The 20,902-nt window shown below is 38.4% G+C and overlaps 1 protein-coding gene across 2 annotated transcripts in view; it reads right to left on the bottom strand.

Annotated features, from left to right (window-relative positions):
• Positions 1 to 1,651: 1,651 nt before the first annotated feature.
• The window catches only part of LOC135085678 (putative fatty acyl-CoA reductase CG5065), a 53,836-nt gene continuing 34,585 nt past the window's right edge, over positions 1,652 to 20,902 (bottom strand). For both annotated transcript variants that reach the window (XM_063980483.1, XM_063980482.1), the window contains exons 2-12: positions 17,035 to 17,260; positions 13,687 to 13,803; positions 12,979 to 13,101; positions 12,423 to 12,548; positions 11,660 to 11,813; positions 11,179 to 11,280; positions 9,764 to 9,956; positions 9,018 to 9,124; positions 6,562 to 6,694; positions 5,552 to 5,809; positions 1,652 to 5,095 (exon numbers count right to left, since the gene is read on the bottom strand). In XM_063980483.1, coding sequence (XP_063836553.1) covers positions 4,948 to 5,095; positions 5,552 to 5,809; positions 6,562 to 6,694; positions 9,018 to 9,124; positions 9,764 to 9,956; positions 11,179 to 11,280; positions 11,660 to 11,813; positions 12,423 to 12,548; positions 12,979 to 13,101; positions 13,687 to 13,803; positions 17,035 to 17,148 — 1,575 coding nt within the window. In that variant the 5' untranslated portion in view covers positions 17,149 to 17,260 and the 3' untranslated portion in view covers positions 1,652 to 4,947. The remainder of the gene's footprint in view (positions 5,096 to 5,551; positions 5,810 to 6,561; positions 6,695 to 9,017; positions 9,125 to 9,763; positions 9,957 to 11,178; positions 11,281 to 11,659; positions 11,814 to 12,422; positions 12,549 to 12,978; positions 13,102 to 13,686; positions 13,804 to 17,034; positions 17,261 to 20,902) is intronic.

Raw genomic sequence — 20,902 nt, 5'->3', positions numbered from 1 at the left:
CAAAGAGATCTATGACGAAGAAATTACTGAAACACAACCTGCTGATAGCCTTTTTTATACTACCAATGAAGAAAGTAGCAAATTGGCTAATAAACAAGCAACTACGAGTATCTTAAAAACTGGAAGATCAGATGATATTCTGGTAGATATAGTAGTCCAGCACACTAATAGTATAGATGTCAGTGAAGGTATTTTGGTAATAATAGAACGTCATCTATCAAAAATTCTTAATAACATTGGAAGAAGTAGGAACGGATTCACAAAAGCTGGACATTGTGTGATTAGATGCCATTTAAATGCCAAGTTTCTTGAATATGAGAAATAAAGTCTGCTGTATTAATAAATCTATTTATTATCTTCTATATAACCCTTAGTTCAAATCATTAACAAAATCTATCGAATCCATATTAACACTAATATACAAATAAACATAATAGGCAAATGCGCTCTATACAACATTATACTAGAACGAAACCGTGATAACGATCTCATATTTTCCATGAGTTCACTTATACATTAAATGCAAAGCAAAAAACTGTATCTATGTGTGTTTTTATCTTACAAATTGTCGTCAGAATCGGTGTCGTCGATTTCTTACTTCCTTATTGTACCCATAACCTTCCCGCGCCCAATAACGTCTACTTTACTGTAAAATTAACGTAATGATAATCTTTGCCTTGGTTCTTGACGTAGTCCTAATGAATCAAAATTAAAAAAATTAAAAAATCTCTTCGCTAAAAATTTTCATGTCCAACTTTTTTAAATCCCTTCCAAAATTGTAGTATTTCCGAAGTAACAAGGACGAAGCGTTCCGCATTAGACTTAACATTAAGAGGAAATGCTAACACTTAAAATAACACGTCGTATAAACTTAGGCATTACTTAACAAGTAAATCTTATTATAGCCTGACCAGGAACATAAAAACCCTCGCCATGTTGCGGAAAACTAATGGTACTAATTTCTTTTAATGGCAACAGTAACTGAAAACTTCATTGACATGTCACCTTGCATGTCAGTCTATTGCTGTCAAAGTGTAAACAAACTTTATTTTAAATGTGTGCAATTGATTTTGTGAATTAAATTGCTAAAATCTTTTTATAGTCGTGAAAGAAAAGTGGTTCACAATGTGTTAAAGTATTTGTCGAAGAGAAATACTAAGGGTTCGGACAATATTTTCATTGAATAATGTTTCCGACAAAGGTTGTCAAATTGACTGACATGTTTATCGTATAGTACAGTCCACTATGAAAATTAGCTGTGATTTGTTTCAACTACCTATTTTAAAAATTTATGTCACTTTTTAAGTGTTGAATTTTATGGAATTGGGAAAGAAGTACCGAGTTTGAAGCGTTCATGAGCAGACATTGCAGTTGAATATTCAAGTTCTGAATTTGATTATTGATGAATAATAAAATAAATCCTACTAGCTCGATTGATAGTTTCATTTAATTTATTTAAACCAGGTTACCTACAATAATATTTTTTTGTTAATTTATGAAAATATCAAATTAGCCCGTAATCCTGAATCCTGATACATAAAGTTAGCCTATTAATTTAATACAGGTACGACTGTACTCAGTGTTGCACTATCAAATGCAATTGACGCGCCTCTATGCCAGGGTTTTTATGTTCCTGGTCAGGCTATACCAGGTATTACGGTACATATTAGAAGACTTAAATTTCAGTGTTGGGAGACAAGATCCAAACAAATGGGCAATTGTAATCCAGACGTAAAAATGGTGGATTGCAATATACCAAAGTTTAAGCTTTCTATGAAAATTTATTAGGTGTATAGGCTAAGAATGCCTCTAAAAAAGAAAAAATCAATAGTTAAAAGATTAGTAAACGAGCTTCCTGAATAAAAAAACAATTACTCGATTGGAGTAAATACTATCCACCATTTCAATATCTCAATACAATAAATATTAACAAATTTAGACACAATATAACACAAACTAGGAAGCATGGGATAGAAAACCATTGGATTCATCAGATTATAGCCTACAATCAAATCACTACAGTCAAATCGAACATAATTTACTATTACCATACCAAAAGACCTTTACCAAGACAATATGGGAAGCATAAATAACAATGGAATAAGAATATTCGTGACATCGTCATAAAAATTATAATCAAAGTTTTTGACACGATATGCCACGAACAAAATATCAAATTTTTTGTTTATTAAAGTTGTTATGCCATTCCAACTACCGTCGTCGTGTAAATCTAAACTCCCTATCTGGACTCACGTTTTCGTTGAACTTTATCAAAATCTTTTACATTTTATCTGAAGCCTTCGTTCAGGCGAGAATATGGTTGCGAAGCATTCCAACCAGCAAATGTTAAACTAATTCTATCTAAAATTCATCAACTAGCATTTTATACAAATTCGGCACATTTGCAGCTGTCAAGCCAAAACTAACGCAACTTATTTGTGGTGATGTCTAATTTAAATTATTGATTCTCAAAAGCCAAATCAACAAAACAGAGAGAAAGAGAGAATCCCTGACATAAGTACCAATTACCAATTTTATTCAATATCCTTGCAATGATTTACTTACATTTGATTATCTTGATACCAAGAAAATAAACTTTATGTAGTTAATCTATTCAATTTGTATTTCAATGTTTCTAGTTTAGTAATATGACATCGTCCAGATAAATCAAATAAATTGATGTCGATAACTTGAACCTCAGTTATAGGTTTCATCGATTCCTATATCAATTCAAACTCCTAAAAGATAATAATTGTCGTAAAAAATTCCATAAATACAATGAACATCAGAATGCTATTCAATTTTTTGTTGAAACATAAATCTGATAGTAACCACAACAAAGATCTAACTTAAAACCTTATTATTGGTACAATCAAAATTATGTTGATAGACGTAATTTCTAAAATCTAAATCTTATTTAGTATTTTAGGAAGAAAATTTGCCATTGAGCTTATGTTTCAAAAGTGTAATTCTAATTTTTAATTTAAACATTAATAAAGAAATTAATCAGTCAACATAGTCTTTTGGTGGAAGTTAAATCAATATTATTTGCAATATTATGAAATTCAATAACTTCATAGTTCATAGCTTTATGTTAACGTTTTGAAAAATAATGATGTAATGTTTGCAACTTAGTAAGACTTTGAAAGGAATTTCAAATAAAATGTTGAGCAAGCATAGGATTTCCTTATTAGACATTCCTAGTGCACCAAGCGCGTTAAAAAGACTGCAAAGGTATAAATTTACGTAATATGTTTCATAACAACCTTTACAAAATTTTCATCACCACCTCTTACTATAACTAGAGGTACATTTTCGTCGTATTGTAAAAGTTTCATTTTACCATCGACTCTTTTAATGTTGCGTTAGGATACTTGTACGCCTACATTTCAAATTTCAGAATGATCGGGACAAAAAATTGTTAAAACTACAATCCTAGCCGCTATCAAACCGCTCACTCCACTTTTCTATACTTTAATTATTATTTTCATTAAATAATTTTACTAATAACCGTTTGTTTAACAATTTTAAATGGAATTTTGTTTATATTTTACATGGGTGCCTATATTATGTCGAATAGTTTAATAGTTTACTCTTGACTAGTATTAGCTAACTGTTTGAGCCTTCACATCTAATCAATGCGTCAATAAGATGTTCAGGAATAAATATTATAAATAAATTGAACTTTGGTTTAGAACCTGTAGTTGTAGGGTGATTTATTTTTGGTGTTTTTGTTACAGACATTTTTGTGTATGAATTCCTGCGCATTATTTTTGATCTAATGGTTTTTTTTATTTTAATATGTCATATACCTTAATTTTATACTTTCATATGCCATTGAATTTAAGCGTTGCAAGCAATCGTGAAGTATACGCATTATTATGATCATATTAACCTATTTCTATATTAATAGGAAGTCATTTGCGCGACTGACTGAACATCTTCAAGTAATCATCGTATCGCTTGCACCGTTTAATTTCAATCTTACAATCGAACAGCGTAATGGTTGATGCTTTACAAAATACTCGACAATCTGCCTATGATCAATATTTGATACAAAACAACGTCTAAAATCGACGATGTTGAAAACAAACTCGTCAGAAGTGGCAACAGAAACATCTATTTATTTAACTAGTCGAATATATTAACTGGTGTTTCTCGAATAGCATTTATAACTATTGTACAATTATTACTAGGCGATAACAGAGTTTTGAACATTATTTTTTTAGATAATCATTGAGCTGTAATATAGGTACAAAATTATCTGGAATTACTATTACTTATTTAACAATTAGTAACAGAACTATCTTAACGGCCTAGCGCTCGGGAAGAGTAAATGATTTTATGCGATGTAAAATCACTAAGGCAACTGTTATATTCACATCATTCAATTACAGTTTGAGAATCATTACACGATATCTACCTTTATTTGCAAATGATTTCATTGAAAGTGTCGTGAGAGGTTCAATAAAGATTGGACATTTGCTAGATGTTTCTATTTATTAGTCCCATAAACCAATCTAATTTGAGCCTTTGATTTGGTGCTTCAAATTTAAAGACAGATGTCAACAGTTAAACTTTCACTGCAATCAAATCATTTCCAAATATTACTGTAACTGAATGATGATAAAAAATTCAAACGCGCCATTTTACTAATCTAAAACATCGTCAATTTCTACACCGCACAGAACCACTATTATAGAGGAAGCAAAAAACAACAGCCCCGTAAGCTTATTATTGAAGAGAAAGTATTCCTATACATTATTTGCCGTTGTGATCCTTAACAATAACTTCTATTGGTGTCAAAGTTCCTTGCCGCCATTTCGAAAGGTGATGAAAAAAAGTTTCAACGTCAAAAGAGGTTTTAATGTTAGCGAGTTTGGAAGCAATGCTAACTTTTTAGTTTGATGGGGGCGCTGTAGTCATGGTTTATCATAAAAGCGCGCATCAGGCTATGGCGAGGAGGCGTGCTGCCCGCGTTAAGAACTCGAGGATGTAACGCCAGATGTTGCGGAGTGCGTTCGAGCGTGAGAATAGAAATCTCCATAGGAAGAATACGGTGGCCATTTGAGTTAGAACGTGGACTATGTGTAATCTGAAACAAAAGTACAACTTGATAAGTCAATTGCCACATCAGTCATCATCAAAGATTCAGAGAACAAACTTCTTGCTAAGGCACTTGTCCTCATACTACTGAAGATGAAAACCTCTTGGCGACCACTAAACTACTTAGCAACCACTAAGCTTTAACTAGCGAAGAGTCATTCAACCAAAAATCATCTATTAGTAAACGTATCTTCGTCTTCTAGACGTTCCTTGAGTAACAAAATCGTTTAGTTAGTCGCTTTCTCATCCATCCGACAATGGCACAAAATGCTTTAATCATTCGAGAATTTATCCATAATGAAATTGCACAACCTTGGCCACAATAACAACATCATCGATATATACTCCAAAAAGGCAAATCCTCTATAAAAATTTCTAGTAAATTAGAAGGCCATGCTCTTGCAATAGCGTTTAAATATCCAAATGATGATGATATCAAACTCACCTTCTTAGAATCGCGCGCGATTTAGGCAGCGTGTCCGGGCTCTCTTTGAACAAGAACCTGCGAATACCCAGAACGTAGGACTCAATGTACGCGTCCCAGTCGATATTGCGAACGTTGAAGTCGAATGTTCTTCTGTCGGACGGCGAGAGCGCTGCGCAGAGCGCTTGCACATTGTCGTCGGCGAACGACCATTGGCGAGTTGTAAAATACTCGAGGCAAGCTGCGGCCTTTTCAAGCTTGTTTTGGACTCGGATCATCCTGGAGCAGACAAAAAGGGCAATTAAAATAACGTTTTTGAGACAATTCAATTTATAAAACATAACTTTGTAGCTTTTTGCAAAAGGTGATGTAGCCGGGACGAAAAAGACAAAAAGAAGTTTGATATTTTAGATAGAAGTTTGATGTTTGGTTTTAATATAATATGCTGTAAAGATTTTGAAGAAAAAACGTAAACTTTGGACTCGGAAAAGATTCAATGATGATTTTGTAGCGTGAAGACGTAATAAATAATCAATCTAATCTATAGACAGATCGGAGATCCATAGAATTTATCGATCATAACGGGACTATTCCCACCTCTCGTTCCCACCACTGCTACTCCTGTGTAGCCAGGATCTACAGCTTGACCGCCACAAAAACCCAACCAATGAAAGTCAAGTTTGTCCCGAGGGAAAGTTAAACTGTCATTGGACCCGCAACGAAACATAGGAGGAGTTCGAAATTAAGGTTCGACTTCCAGGTTATCCATAGATCTAAATAACCTACAAGCTCTACAAAATCGTCGTAGATTTATAAATTTGTCTAGACAGCATAGTAACAAGCTTTTCTAGTTTAACCAAATATTATTAAGACATAGTATGGGCAGGTCCCCCACTAGGTGGACCGACGATCTGGTGAAGGTCGCGGGAGGTGCCTAGATACGGACAGCGCCGGTCGTTGTGGAAATCCTTATAGGAGGCCTTTGTCCAGCAGTGGACGTTATTCGGCTGAAACGAACGAACGATTCTTACATAGGTTTGCTTCCGGAAGCCTTCGCCACCAGATCCATGACGACGGCGGGCGCGCGATGCTGCAGCAGCGATAGAGTGCTGTGTTTGAGGCGGTTGTTGGTGATATCGCCTCCTGGATACCATACCACTTCACCTGGAATGGAAGAAAACATTCATTGTATTGGCAAAATAATTAATAGTTTAAAAAACTAAAAACACGCTCTTAGTTGCGAGTTCCTATGGCCATCTCCCGGCTGCATCATCAGGACCCTGGACATCATCTAGCACTGAAGTGCTCGAAAAGACAAATCCAACGAACCAAAACTCGATGCGATTCCACCGTTTCGTTTAGGAGTTCCTATGGCCACCTTCCATCATCAGACCAGCTCGATGATACCATAATATTGTTTTGTCACCTAATCTACATAATTATAATTGCCAAGTTTCATGATCATACAAGAATTAGAAGTGCGTGTAAGACGACCTAATAAAAGTGTGTTAAAAAGCCACGAGTGCCAGGACCCTCCTCATTATTATCCTGAAGAACTGGGATGTATAAAAGCGCTTTTGAAAAGGTCTCCACTAAGGGCTGTGACGCAGGGACAATTGACTACGGAGACTACGGAGTAAAGTGTGTTCCACATTTTTGATACATTGTAATCGGCTGAAATAATGTATGTATTTTGCTGAAACGACAGTACATCAGGGTAAGGGCTGATTTTTCAATCGTCGGATAACTTTTAACTGAAGAATAAGTTTGGCACATTGATAGTTTTAGTATGGGAATTATAGCCTGACCAGAAACATAAAAACCCTGGCATAGAGGCGCGTCAATTGCATTTGATAGTGCAACACTGAGTACAGTCGTACCTATGTTAAATTAATAGGCTAACTTTATGTATCAGGATTCAGGATTACGGGCTAATTTGATATTTTCATAAATTAACGAAAAAATATTATTATAGGTAACCTGGTTTAAATAAATTAAATGAAACCATCAATCGAGCTAGTAGGATTTATTTTATTATTCATCAATAATCAAATTCAGAACTTGAATATTCAACTGCAATGTTTGCTCATGAACGCTTCAAACTCGGTACTTCTTTCCCAATTCCATAAAATTCAACACTTAGAAAGTGACAAAAAATTTTAAAATAGGTAGTTGAAACAAACCACAGCTAATTTTCATAGTGGACTGTACTATAGTTCCAAAATACTGGACTGTCCTGTCGATAACATTGACAGTGGGGCGCCACCGTCAATACCGGATCGCTGGTTCAGATTTTTGCCATGTTGGAAACCATATAGTTGAACGATGGTAGCGCCCCCCTGTCATTGAGTTTGGCGGGACAGTTCAGCGTGGGTCATCTATATGCGATAAACATGTCAGTAAATTTGACAACCTTTGTCGGAAACATTATTCAATGAAAATTATTGTCCGAACCCTTAGTATTTCTCTTCGACAAATACTTTAACACATTGTAAACCACTTTTCTTTCACGACTATAAAAAGATTTTAGCAATTTAATTCACAAAATCAATTGCGCACATTTAAAATAAAGTTTGTTTACACTTTGACAGCAATAGACTGACATGCAAGGTGACATGACAATGAAGTTTTCAGTTACTGTTGCCATTAAAAGAAATTAGTACCATTAGTTTTCCGCAACATGGCGAGGGTTTTTATGTTCCTGTTCAGGCTATATAAGATATCTGACAATTGAAAAATCAGCCCTAAGTAAGATGCTAGAGACTGTCTTATTAAAACACCCCGCAGACTACCGGCCTTTTCACCGGACCTCGAATTTGGATGAGGAATCGGCCGATACCAAATCGGTGTACATAATGTGCGCACTTCCATGCATGTTCGTACTGATTAACAGTTCGACCCAACTATCGACCGATAAAAAGTCTATAGTCTGCAAGCTCATCATCATCATCATCATCATTTCAGCCACAGAACGTGTTATTTATTTTATTTATTTATTTAAACTTTTATGCCAAAATAAATTTGAACATAAGGCGAACAAAAACAAATATGCTACATACATAAATAATATATAAAATATATAATAAATAAATACATACATAAAATAGATGATTGAGTTAAACTGAAATTACAATTCATGAAGATGAGATCATTTGGAGGAAGTGATTATGGACAGATTTTTTAAAAGAAAACTTACTAGACGCTTGCCTGGTCTCTTCAGGCAGAGAGTTCCAGAGCCTTGTGGCCTGGAGACGGAAGGAGTCGGAGAGAAAACCAGTTCGGTGAAGAGGGGTGGAAAGAACGGACTTGTTGGAGGAACGGAGCTGACGTGAGTGCGTAGAGCTGAGAAGATTAAACTGAGACTTAAGATATGAAGGAGAGTTGGGATCATTTAGAATTGATAGATCGTGTTAGGTAGTTGTAATAAGTTTGGTTTTACATGTATTTTCTGTTATGCTGCCGACTGTAAAAATAAATAACAACTCACTAAACGGATGTTTCCGCATATATTTGAAGCTGGTCTTCACGAACCGCTGCCACGTGATGGGGTTCTGCTGGCCGGTACAGCAGTTGTACACTACCACGCCTTCGCCTCTGTAATAACAACCGATAGTCAGACGAAATTCAGCCATAATTCTATAAGCAAGTGACGATTTTAAGTGTGGCAAATTCGGCGCAATTTTTTTGTATTCCACTTTAATGCGTCCTAACTGTAGCTACAAAAGTTTTTGGCGTTTCTATAGTCTAGCTTTCTCAAATGCGTTACATCTGTCATTCTACTCTAGGCTAGAGCCTAGAGGCATCTCAAATACGACTCTTTTGGAGCTTCAGAAGTACCTATTTGATCTATCTAGTGTCTTATGATATTAAATACGTCGCATCTGTTACTACAGAAAGCTTTGATCTATCCACTATTTTACCATCTTAAAGTAGACTAATTTGTAATCCTTGAAGCCTTTGGTCTACTCGCATCTATCTCTACTATCTCATCTTCAAATGCATCTTCTGCATTTATAGCAATCTTTGATCCACTCGCATCCAAAACCTTGACTTACCTAACATCTCAAAACCGCCTCATTTGTTGCTACAGAACTTTTTACTCCACTCGTTTTCTTTGCTACTTATTTCTCGCCCCTATTGCTAAGGACTCGCCATCTCAAATGCGTCCCGTCTGTCTTTGATCCACTCGCACCTATTGCTATTCAATTCTCGCCCTTATGGCTCTGGACTTACCGCCTCAAATGCGTCCGCCACGCGCACACAATCATCAGGTTGATGACGGTGTCCACGGGCACCAAATCGGCGACTCGTGCGCCTGTCCCGAGCATCGTGCGGAATATGCCTTTGCCGACCGCCGCGATGATCCCGTTGGGACCGTTCCAGTTGTCCACCCATCCTTTCACCGGCTCTCGGAGAGATGAGAGTACTGTGGAGAGAAGATACGGTTGAAGAAAGAAATTAAACCATTATTTGATACTTTACATATTCGTAGAGGGGAAGAAATAATGCGGGAATAAAAAATCTCCTCGATGAGCCAAACATCATTGGCGAAATAAAAAGCACATAGACTTGACTGGCTCGGAATTCTAAAAATAATGGAAGAGGATTGTGTGGTGAAGAAGGCGCACTTGGGACGACTAAGTGGCCGTCGACAGAAGACGAAGTTGCTAAGGACCAGCAGAGATGGCGCAGAATAGACCAAAATGGAGACTCTTATTGTCATAGGCCAAGACCGCTTATAAGATTCACTTTGGGTCGCTACTTTAGCATATTAGTTTTAGTTACATATTCGTTCGTTTCAGCCAAATTACATTCAGTGCTGAACATAAGCCTCTCCAAGGAATTCTACAACAATCGGTCCTGCGCTGCCCGCATCCAGGTGCTTCCCGTGACCTTCGCCAGATCATCGGTTCAAATAGTGGTAGAGAAGACTCAAGGTCAACACGGTAGTAAAAATATTATTGCCTTGAAAATATTGCATATCTAATTACCTATCTATATAAAAAGATAGAGATTATCCAAGATAAGACTTACCTATCTATCAGATTTGTAATAAAATCGACAAAGTATTTTACAACTTGTACGACAAATCACGCCCGGTTTGCGTTTTTCTCCTATCAGTGATGAATGACAGTGGTTATCTTACTGAAAGTTCTTAACCTGACGAAAGTAGATGCAAAAACATTCCTCACAGGTTTTTTATCTATACAATACATGAAATCAGATCCTCAGGAAAACCAAAGTAGCCGACATAGTCCGCAGAATTGCAAAGCATAGCAGTAGCCGAGACACGTCATAGTTCGTAGAGCTGATTACTGCTTGGGCAGAAAAGTTCTTGAGTGGCGAGGGCGGCCACGAGCAGGAAGATGTAGTGTGGGCATACCTAAGTGAACCGATGACCTAGTGAAGGTCCCGGGAAGTATCTGGATGCAGGTACCGCAGAACCGATTGTTGTAAAAATCCTTGGGAGAGGCCTATGCAGAGCAGTGGACATCCTTGGCTGCTGAACATAGGCCTCCCCCAATGACTTCCACATCGCACGGTTGGTAGCGGCCTGCATCCAGCGCCTTCCTGCTACCATTATCAGGTCGTCTATCCACCTAGACCACCAAGCAGACCTATAGTTATAGAAATTTAAAGGGACTCACCGATTGATGGTCTCACGATGGCGACGGGAAGGTTCCCGCACTCCTTTATGAGCATGTCCTCGGCGAGGGCCTTTGTGAATGTGTACGTGTTTGGCCTGTCACCTGGAAATAGAAAAAATCGTAATTATATTTAACTCTATAGATCCTGGCTACACATGACTTGCAGTGGCGGGAACGAGAGGTGGGATTAGCCTCTTCTCAGCCTTCTTTCGCCTTCTTCTAGCTGTGTGGTTTCGTGGAGTTCCGGCTGAACCACTCTTCCCGTGGATTCCGTAATAAGCGACTGAAGGAGTTTATGCTAAAATCAGGCGTTCTCAATCTCAACCCGCAGTAGACACTAAATGCCCTGGTGATGTTGACTCTTACCTACATAGAAGCTTCAAAGCGTTTTCCAGCTCATCAGGGACTTAGTGTGTCATGTAGCGCTCAAAGACCTGTCCATTATTCAGTTGATGGTCAAGATATGAATCCAGCTCCTCACCTACGAGGTCCGGCGTGATCCTGTCCACCAGCTCATCAGGCAAGGTCTGAACCAGCGTCACCACATGCTCAGGATGCGCAGGCGGCGCGTACACCGTCTCCTCAACGCGCTCCCGCTCACAATTGCAGTACGCGGTCGACACGTGAACTAACGCCTGGAAAGTCAATACTTCGTGGTAATTTATGAAGAACATAAGTATTTTATTGTCTAATTAGGTAGTTACAGATCGTTGCATCCACGATGACGCACCCCTCCATTCTTCCGCTAATGTTTGAGTGTTATCGGCACACGCTAAATAATTATTCATGAGTAGCAAGCACACTACAATAATGACGCTCGGATTGCTCGGATCAAACTCCCCGCACCCCGCGCGACCTCGACCAAAAATTGGTGGGGCGCGTCTTCGTGGATGAAACAATCTATAACACCGTTTTAACTAAGTAAGATAGCCAGTTCCTCTGTGGTTGAAGATTCCGGGCGAAGCTTATTCATCTATTTAATTATTATTTAATTGCACAAAAAGCGAACTTTATGACATGTGCACTCCTCTTCCACAATCAGAGTTTCAGTGGCACGTAAGTTTCTCTACCAGTCTACTTGAAATGAGTTAATGGCAATGAGATCCAACTGGTGGACTAGATGGACTGACGATCTAGTCAAAGTCGCGAGAACCGTCTGGACGAGGGCGGCGCAAGACCGGTCGTTGTGGAAACCCGTGGTTGATTTTTGATTTTGTCCAGCAGTGGACGTCTTTTGGACCCACCTCCAATCCCAGCATGCGATGGCACAACTGCACCAGCTGCTGCGTGCCCAGCATGTTGATGGTCACCGACAGCTTCAGTTTCTCGTCGAACTTCACCGTGGCTGCTGAGTGGAACACCACGGACACCTGGAAAATAATGTTCTTTTTTTGTATTTCTAGAGGTATGGTAATTCTTATGGTTAGCGTTTAGTCTTAAACTAATTAGAAAATTATAAATAACTTGAAAAAATCGAACTGCCTAAGGCGGGAATGGAATCCACGACCTTTCGCTCGCCGGGCGACTGCTCTTCTATCTGAGCTACTTAGACACTGGATGAATCTGTCGAAATTTTATGTATAATGCATGTTCTTTATCCAGTATGGAAACAAGGTTACAGAAAGATCTTAAATACAAAGTATCACTTGATCCTTACATTTGACAAACTTGACCTTCACTGGTTGGGTTGTTGGCGGTCAAGTTGTAGATCCTGGCTACACAGGAGTTGCAGAGGTGGGAACGAGATGTGGGAACAAGAGGTGGGAACGAGAGGTGGGTAATTGGGTATAGTCTTCTTACCTTTTGACATAGCATAGCCTGATCCGCCGGACTGATACCCAGTTCTGGTTCGGTGATATCCCCCACTATAGGTACGATTTTGTACAACTCTTGCGGCCTCTCTTTCCGCAGGGTTTCAAACAACTGAAAAAAAATACGAATTCTTTATTAGAACACTTATGATTTTGTAAACAAAGAACATGTGAGGTCTAGTGCATGGTGTTGGGTCGTGACTTTGGCATGTGGCGTATAGTTCCAAAATACTGAACTGTCCTATGCATGACATTGACAGTGGGGCGCCACCGTCAATACCGGATCGCTGGTTCCGATGTTTGCCATGTTGGAAACCATATTAAAGTTGAACGATGGTAGCGCCCCCCTGTCATTGAGTTTGGTGGGACAGTTCAGCGTGGGTCATCTATAAGAGCGCTTTCACATTAGGGCGTTAGTAGCGCGACAGCAGCGCGGCAGCGGCGTTTTTGTAATGTGAAGGGAGGCATCAGCTGTCACATAGTATGAAATTTTCGGCAGCTCGTTTGTCGCTCTGCTAAATCGCCTAAATGTGAAAGCGGCCTTACAGTGCATACAAATCTGAAAGAAATGTGAAGTCTTAAAGTACCTGTTACTCCCAAACGGCTTAACCAATTTTAACCAAATTTCTCTCATAATTAGACCAATAATAGAGTTTTATTTTGTTATAAAATATTTGACGGTTTTTTTTAAACTTACCGGTGATTGAGTGAGCTCCGTAAGCCGCGACGCCACATCTTGCCCGCGCTTGGGTCGCATCAACAAGTAGATTTTCTTGATTTTAGGACAACTTCTGAGTAGTTTTTCAACTAGCACCTGAAAAGAAATTATTTTTGTTATTTAAGTAGCCATTTCATTATAAAAGCTAAGAAAATTACGTCCATTATTGGCTAAGCATTATTGTTTAGTCATTGGTTCCCAAAGTCGGGGGACCTTTAAAGGGGGGCGCGGGCCATCTGCGAACTAAGGTATAAAAAACCTGCGACCGCTGAGAGAATGCATTCCAGACTGCTCGATACGACCAATAAATAATCTTGCATGGAGGAGGGGGGCGCAGAATTTTTTGTATGGTCGAAAGGGGGCGCGTCTCAAATAAGTTTGGGAACCAATGCAAGTAGCTAGCGACACTAGAGATTGACACTAGTGACAGAGCGTTGCGTTGCGGGTCCGATGACAGTTTAACTTTCCCCCGGGACAAACTTGACCTTCATTGGTTGGGTTATTGGCGGTCAAGCTGTAGATCCTGGTTACACAGGAGTTGCAGTGGTGGGAACGAGAGGTGGGAATAGAGTCCCGTGTGACACTAGTGGCAGAACCTTAATTTACAGTAGCGCCAACCTGAAATGTAAATGCCATAATCATCTTACCGCTACAGCGCTACTACTCTGGCGGGACTTTACTTGCAGTCAACTGGTCAGCGCAAATACAAATATATTTAAGTAACTCGACAACACAGATCCATTTGTTAGTACACAGTTTTGAACTACCACTAAGTGTTAGTAAACAGTTTTATTTGTTTTTTAGTTTTAATAGGTAATTTCCCTAGGAGACATCTCATACAAACGACATCCGAAGCCAATACTTCAAAGTCAAACTCAAAATTTATTTATTTGTATAGACTAATAGTACTTACAAATCGTCAAATATTTTGCTCTTAAGGAGCCTCATAATCTTTTTACCCTACCAGCGCTTCGAGACCAACATTTGGCAAGTGCTGAGAAGTAGCGCCACAACAAACTCAGTCACCACTGTCTGCCGGTTAACACGTTGAGTGCGAAACCAGGTCTATAGACCTTGTGTACGTCTCGCTTACCGTGCGGCTAAGAAAATTATAGTCTTCCTTGTCGTGCGTAAGGCATAACTTCAATTGGGTCCGGTGTAGGAAAGTGATGAATATATATCTATGATGTATTCTTAAAATAGAATCCAATGATGTACCTACCTTAATACCAGGTTTTTAGACCTGGTACCGCACGGAATTAATAAAATGTCTTCACAATGCGAAACCAGGTCGAAGCACCTTGTACCCTGCGCACCTGGTACCGCACCCCACGCTAGCTACGTGCAGCCAGTGTTGCCTCGCATTCGTAAGAAACGCACATGTCGACATGGCGTCAAGAGAAACAAACAAAATCAAAACTGCAAATTGATTATAATTTAATTTGCTACACGATTTATTGCTAATTTAAATAATGTTTTTAGTGACAAACATTTGAAGTTGTAACTAAGTGTTCTTAAATAATATGTTTTCTGTAAATATAGCTTATTTAAGTATTTATACACATATATCTTATTTGTAAAATATTTAGACTAAATTATGACAACATCTTTGTTTGTTACTTTTTTTAAATTTTATTAAGTCTTAATTTAAACTATCGATATTTGTATTTCACATCCCTAGAATACCCACCAGACTTCCCTACTTCAGTGCGGCACAGGGTGCATAAGCCTTGTATTTTGAATATAGCTATAATTTTTATACTAAACAAGTTATTCACGAACGCCTTCAGATGTATGTCAATAAATGCATTATTATTAATATTCAAAGAAAAAAAACACAATATCTATTAACATGAAGCCAAAAATAAAATTAATATATCTTAAATATTACAAGGTCTTTAAGCCTTGTGCCGCCACAATGTAAGTTTTAATACCAGGTTTAATGACCTTGTACCGAAGGAATGGAAAGTATTAGAAAGTTACTGCCGCAGCAAAGGTGTTAATATAAATAAATAGAAATAGCAGTAGTAGGTACACATTGATTCAGAAGCAGTTCTCTGAATTTACCTCGCATTATGGTGTATGGTGTATCTTAAAAGACTCTCTTCGACCATCGGTTGTAATGAAATACGACAAACTCTCATTATTTTAAGTACAGTCAGCATCAAATAGTTCATGACACCCAAAGTGGCCAAAAAGTTGACAGCACAACCTCACTCCAATTGTAACAAAGACGTGTTTCTAACTTTTTGGCTAACTTTGGGTGTCACGAACTATTTGACGCTGACTGTATACATAATAATTAAACTTGATATTATGTCGTTGTTTGTACACAAAGAAACCCCATGTAAACAAACATACACATAAAGCAGTTTAAGCAAATGTAGTCGGTGCAGTAAACACGCACGCACTAAAATTTAGGGTAAGAAGCAGTTGGAATTCCCCAGTTGGAAAAAGTAGTTAAAGTGTTTCAATCTGGACATTAAGTAGTAAAATGACATTGTTCAAGTGTTTGTATTATAAATGTAAATTGGTCAATACACCCAGGTTCAATAATCCTATCTTCTAGCTAGACTAAAATATGACACTCATCATCATCATCATCATCATCTCAGCCATAGGACGTCCACTGCTGAACATAGGCCTCCCCCAATGCTTTCCATGTTGCCCAGTTGGTAGCGGCCTGCGTACAGCAGCGCCTTCCTGCTACCTTTATGATGTCGTCATGACACTCATGATGAATTAAAATTTCGGATTCGCTTCACTACGTCATACTTGGTTTCGTAAAGCGATTGCGAAATTAAATCTGTCTGAAATGTTACTTTGTCAGTGAGCGAGACTTTGTCTTGAGTTTTTAAAAGGAATAGCATACGACCCTTAAAAAGGGACATACTAAAGTTTCGGCCAAACCAACGCGAGCAGACTGCGTGCGCGATAGGGCGATGATGTCGTGTAAGAATCTGTAGCGATGAGTTCACATCAACGCGTCCTGTCATTGGTCGCGGGCTCGCGGCGATCTATGAACGCGCAATGATCGCCATCGCCATCTCGGAAACGATTTGCACGCGTTGGTTTGGCCGAAGCTTACAGGTGTTTCCCTGGGTAAAAAATCTAATTAGTCCGTCGACTTATAAAAAAAAACTGGACACGTATTTTTCACTTTTTCAAACTAATGAAAGTTGAAAGAGATAAAGCGCGTCAAAGTTCCAAAGAAGACACCCGTGACGTCACGCGGAATTAACGCATCATAACTTCGTAATTACTTGTTTGATTGACAAATAAAAATATACGTGTTCAATATTTTTAAACTAAGGCATTTGAACTTACCTTTCCCATAAACCCGGTACCGCCCGTCACAAAAACAGATTTGTCAGCATAAAACTCAGCCACTGGCACGTACTCTTGTCCGTCGACATACTGCCCGTTCATACACCACGCCATCTCTTATTCAAAATCTGGAACTAGCCTTCAAGGCATCAACCGTCTAACGTAGGAGCGCGCCACTAATCTTTCATCAGATACTGTCACTTCTCTTCATACTGCTGGATTTCATCTGCAACAAAAATAGGGAGAGCTCAGTATAAAAAGTCCACTATATTTATATTTTAACATAGTATAATAATGGGAAAGTCATTGTGATTTTGTTGCACGGAATTGTAGAAATAAATGACCAGTGTTTTTAAACAAACGGTTGTTTAAAAGACCTTGTAGCCATTGTAACTGATAAACTGGTTTTCTCGAGCTAGAAAGATGTCATTTGTATCGTCTTAGTATCGCCCAAGATCTCTCAATGTATACTTCTACTGTGTCAAGAGTAATTTTGTCATTCAGCGCCTACTATGGAAGAATCATATTACAGTAGGACCGCTGTTTATGAATTTTACTGAGGCTCTACCAAGTAGGATTAAGCAGTAGGATCACGAGAAAAGCATAGTGATGGGAATTGGCTGACCAGGACTTACAGCAGGTATGTCTTTGAGAAATTATTTCCAAACTACTACGTAACTATTCTCGGTCGTTTTCCTAACGATACACGCACATTTATGTATTTTTCCACCATGTTGTATCCATGAACATAGGTTATGAATAGACGCATGACCCAAGACAAATTTTGCTGTACTCTTCGGAGAAAAGTTTACAAAATACATTGTCGTACCTCCGCGACAGTAAAATAAAGCAATAAAACAAAATCTGTCCTTACCAAAATATACCATTACAAAAAAATCACAGATCTATTTCGAAACAACAAACTGTCAAAGGTTCAAAATTCTTCAACGCACGCACTATGGAAAACATTGAATAATACCACAAAATGCATGGCGGTTTATTTCAGATCATGGGATTCAGCTTATCTTAACAGAAATTAGTTTAAAACTACATCAATCTTTTAAAATTCACAGATAAAAATCTGATGGATAACGTATGGGTGACATACGTTTGACATATAGCCTTTTTCTGCGGGAGAGCCAGTTACTCCATGTTTGAATAGGTTTGTGAAACGAGGATTCATCTTGGACTGAAGACCTTAGGTCTTATATACCTAGCTAGACCTAAACGAAGAACGAAATCGATACTGCCTGTTTCGCTGAAATATGGTACTCAGATGGTGACCTAGACATCCTAGAAGATAAACAAAGGATTTTCCCAAATCCACTGGTAAAGGGCTTTTTAAGCCGTGGGCAACAGCTACTAAGAATCAAATCAAATCATTTACTCAGTATTAAAATTTACGCCTTTTTCTAGGCACTTCTACACGTCCCAAATATAGCTTGCCCTACCACCACTTCGGGACAACATATGGGCTGGTGCTGAGAAGAAGTGGCGGCTGCGAAGAATAATAACAGAAGTACCAACCACTAAAGAAATCAATCACGAAATCTCAGATACTATAACACCTACAAACTTGGAATTTGGCAGGAGGTAAGTTAAGCTAAGAACGGATTTTATGAAACTCCACCCCTAAAAGGGTAAAACGGAGTCCACGTGTACGTTAAGTCGCGGCCGGCCGCTAGTAATTTATTTATACATGCAAAAGTAGCTCTATCCGTCTGTCTCATTACCTTTTTACACCACTGAAAAATATTGATGAGTTTTTGAGCCGCAAATATTAGTTAAGGTAAGAACTTGAACAGGAGTTGCCAATAGTGAGTAGAACGAGAGGCAGGAACGACATTTATTATTATAATTAACTAGTTATTCGTTATTATCAGAAATTGAACCTGCAACTAGTCCAGTAACTTATAACTCAATAACGGCTGAACCGATTTAGCTGAAAATTGTCAGGGAGGTAGTGTAGAGCCAGGAGAAGGACATAGGGTACTTTTTATCCCGTTCGAAATAAAAAAAAAGTCTGCTTATTTATTGCCATTAAGGCGGAACAAAGTTCTCCGGGTCAGCTAGTTTTATATATTTTTTATCAGCTAAAAATGAAGTCTAGTAAAATACCCAGTAACGATGTATAAATTACAGTCATTTCATATTTTATTTCTTTATCTTTTTTATCAAATTGGTGGCGACCTAATTATTTTATTGGAGTTCATTAGATAACTAATCGATTGAGTTAATTGCATGTAATTCCCATACGTTATTCTAATAAAAAAAACTGGTTATCTTTAGATTCAGAATAGCCAGATTTCGATTAAAATGGACTTTACTAAATGATTAAAAAAAAATCAGGCTTTTTCAAAATGACTGCGGTTTGGTGGAGGCGAGATTATAAGGCGAGTGGTCACTCTTAGCTACCAAATACTTTATTAATACTTTATTAGTATGTAAGATCGCGGAAAGTGCCTGATTGTGGGCAGCGCAGCACAGGTCGTTGTGGAAATATTTGGGGGAGGCCTTTGTCCAGCAGTGGACATCATTCGGCTGAAACAAACGAACAAATCTCAACACAACAGGGACAACAAATATCAGCTGGTGTTGAGAAGAAGTAATGTGATATTAACCAAGATATTATATTTCGAACTCCTCCCTTAATCTTCTGATCAAATTCTTTGTGGGTTCCAAGACAGTTGACTATCCCTCGGGACTACTCAACCTTCCCTGGAGGAGAATTGCAGTGTTAGGAATGTGTACGGGACAATTCCCTCCTCTCGTTCCCACCGCTGCAACTCCTTGTAGTCAGGATCTACAGCTTGACCGCCAATAACCCAACCAGTGAAGGCCAAGTTTGGTGTGAATGTGTAGTGGGATAAGTCCCGTTTAGCCGGGATCTTCATATAAAGTGCCTTTTGAAGTACAGAGATACTTAGTGGGTGGCCTGGACCATCTCCTTTGCCCTGTTGTTGTGGGATGTAAGACTTACTTAGCTTGCCCTTCTGGATAAGTGGATTAACTGGTAAGAATAGGTAATTTATTATCTGATATCTGATTTTCATATCTAAGACACTACAAATCTTTTCCACGAGTGTTCTACCTAATACTGTTGCCACAACAAAAATAGTAACAGTAGAATCTATTACAACAATATAAGCACGATTAACTTGATGTGATTTTCGTTTCTATAACTCTTTTATAATGCGAACAGCTAGGGACTGGTATTCGCTGCCTGCTGCTGTCTTTCTTGAACACTAATCCGGGCCTTTTCAAGGCGAGAGTGAATAGGCACTTACAGGGCAGATATGTACCATCCTAGACTGCATCTCACTTAACACCAGGTGCGATTGTGGTTAAATAATTGTCTTGTTATGCATAAAAAAAATGTGCTGTCGTCTGATATTCCTTAGTATATTCACACTTGCTGTGGTAGGTCACATACTGCACTACACTGCTTGGTTTCGGATTCAAATCCCGCTGAAGGCAATGTTATAGCGATACAAAAGTACCTACATATTAATATCATGAATCAATACTCTACTAAATATTTCAAGATTTAGGTTGTTATCGAATTGCACTACTGAGATATGGGACTTGCAACCTGCAACTCCTGTGTAGCCAGGATCTACAGCTTGACCGCCAATAACCCAACCAGTGAAGGTCAAGTTTGTCCCGGGGGAAAGTTAACTGTCATTGAACCCGCAACGAAATTAATCAGAAGAACATAGGAGTTTGAAGTAGATCGACTTCTTTCCATTGTAAAGCGGATGATGGATGGAATAAATAGACTCAAAAGAGAGATGCTACTGTCTTTGTCTCTCTTATGATGTTGCTATGCAGAAAATAGAGAAAGAAAGGTGTTGTTAATGCGATTTGC

The sequence above is a fragment of the Ostrinia nubilalis genome, chromosome 29 (genome assembly GCF_963855985.1).
Source record: "Ostrinia nubilalis chromosome 29, ilOstNubi1.1, whole genome shotgun sequence".
Taxonomy (NCBI): Eukaryota; Metazoa; Arthropoda; class Insecta; order Lepidoptera; family Crambidae; genus Ostrinia; species Ostrinia nubilalis.
This window is presented reverse-complemented; position numbering and strand designations above follow the sequence as displayed.